General features: G+C 59.1%; 1 protein-coding gene across 1 annotated transcript; it reads left to right on the top strand.

Moving 5' to 3' along the window:
- Positions 1-623: 623 nt before the first annotated feature.
- On the top strand, positions 624-1,280 carry LOC108554144 (uncharacterized; the record flags this gene model as incomplete). Its single annotated transcript, XM_017909320.1, has 2 exons — positions 624-783; positions 867-1,280. Coding segments are annotated over 2 exons (574 nt in total), but the record flags the coding sequence as incomplete, so codon positions are not given.
- Between the last annotated feature and the right edge of the window lie 569 nt (positions 1,281-1,849).

The following is a 1,849-nucleotide window of genomic DNA, read 5'->3' as shown; positions in this document are numbered from 1 at the left end:
TATGGATTCCTGCGTTCTACTCTCCAGTAACGTGTTCCGCTTGACTCTGGTGAGCCCAGCAATAGTGGTCGCAGTGCGACAGGTTGAATTAGATTTAGTTTGGTATTGTTACGTTTGGTTAGGTTTGGAGAGGGCACTTATGACTTAAGTGCTGTAGTCTGCTATTAAGCCGATTCTTGCGCCCTACAGTGCTCTAATACTTGCAGCTTGGATCTCGGAAGGCCAGCGATAGTGTTCTCGGCATGTTATGATGAGTCATGTTACGTTCGGTTAGGTTGGGCCGGGCTACGTTTGGGCACTATATCTTTAACTTTTGTGCCGTACACCGTTGTTCCGGGGATTACTGCGAACTACTGTTCTCTAGTATGTCCGGCTCGGCTCTGGGGAGGGCAACTATAGCGGTCTCGGCACGCTAGTTTGAGTCAGGATATGCTTCGCTATGCCAAATTGGTTTGGGATAGGCTTTTGTAGCTTCGACTTTTCTGATGTACACAGCGAATATATGGATTTCTGTGTTCGACGCTCCACTAACGTGTTCCGCTTGACTCTGGGGAGGCCACCAATTGTGGTCGCGGCACGTTAGTTTGAGTTGGGTTACGTTTGGTTATATTACGTTTGGTTAGATTAGGAGTGGGTTGCTGTGGATTGGCGCCAGCGAGCGCCAATTCGAAACCTGCGTCCGCGAATTCCCTCTCCGCGAATGCTACCGCGAAGGGCCCGCCGACCGGCAGAGTACCGGGTCCGCAGCCGGCCCGAAGGGATGGAAGCCAGGAGGAGGCCATGGTAACGGCCTAAATTTCACGCCGTCCCTGGTGCTCCAGGCCAACCTGAAACACTCGCGGGCGACGCAGTACCTACTCCTGCAGACGCTCATTAAGCTGGGTGTCGGGCTGGCTGATACCGCGGAGCCATACCGTATCCTCGATCAAGACGTGTGGTTCGCGGATTGGGACGGCTCCGTGGCGATCACCGCCAGCGGACTACTGCGGACACCCGCACCATCGCTGCTTCGCAGCAGTGAGGGATTCGTGGCGGTCCCCTGGAACAACGTAGTCGTAGTTAGGTGCTACGTCTCCCCCAACCGCGGCCTCCCATCGTGGGAGTGGTACCTGGACGAGATCGGAAGTGTCCTCAGTGGAAACATGGCTCCACCGGTTCTGGTCCTGGGGGACTTTAACGTCCACCGCGTGGCGTGGGGTTCCCTGCGAACAGGCGCTCGGGGCGAGGCCCTGCAAGATTGGGCCGCGGGATTGGATCTGCGGTTGCTCAACCGTGGTGCCGTGAGGACGTGCGTCCGGTGGAACGGCACGTCCATCAAGGTCTTGTCGTTCGCATCGCCGGCAGATGTGTGGCGAGTCACCGGCTGGAGGGTGGCGGTGGTGGTGGAAAAGCTTAGCGACCACATCCACATCACCATGATGCCTGCTGTCACTCCACGCACAGGTCTGGAACCACCCTGCGGGAAGCTCGCCACCGCCACGAGGTGAGCGCTCGGGCGCCTCGACCGTGACCTCTTCGCCGCGGCCGTCCAGGTCGTCGCATGGGCGGATGGGGCCGTTGGGCGCGAAAACGACGAACCGAGGTTAGGTGCGGAGCGGCTAATGGCGAAGATGACGCGCGCATGCGACGTCGCAATGCCGCGTGTGAGGGAGCCACCTTCGCGTGGTGCAGTGTACTGGTGGTCGGCCGAAATCACGCTGCTCCGGGAGCTCTGCGTGCTCGCCCGGCGACAGCACACCCGGGCTCGGCGTGGACTACGCGCGGTGTCCGCCAAGGATGTCGCTCGCCTCTATCGCGAGAACCGGTCCGCGGTGGGCGATGTGCTGAGGGAGATTCGCAGAGCCAAATC

The sequence above is a fragment of the Eufriesea mexicana genome, unplaced genomic scaffold, assembly GCF_001483705.2.
Source record: "Eufriesea mexicana isolate 0111107269 unplaced genomic scaffold, ASM148370v2 scaffold17383, whole genome shotgun sequence".
NCBI lineage: Eukaryota > Metazoa > Arthropoda > Insecta > Hymenoptera > Apidae > Eufriesea > Eufriesea mexicana.
Note: the sequence above shows the minus strand (reverse complement) of the source record. Positions and strands in the feature narration are given on the sequence as shown.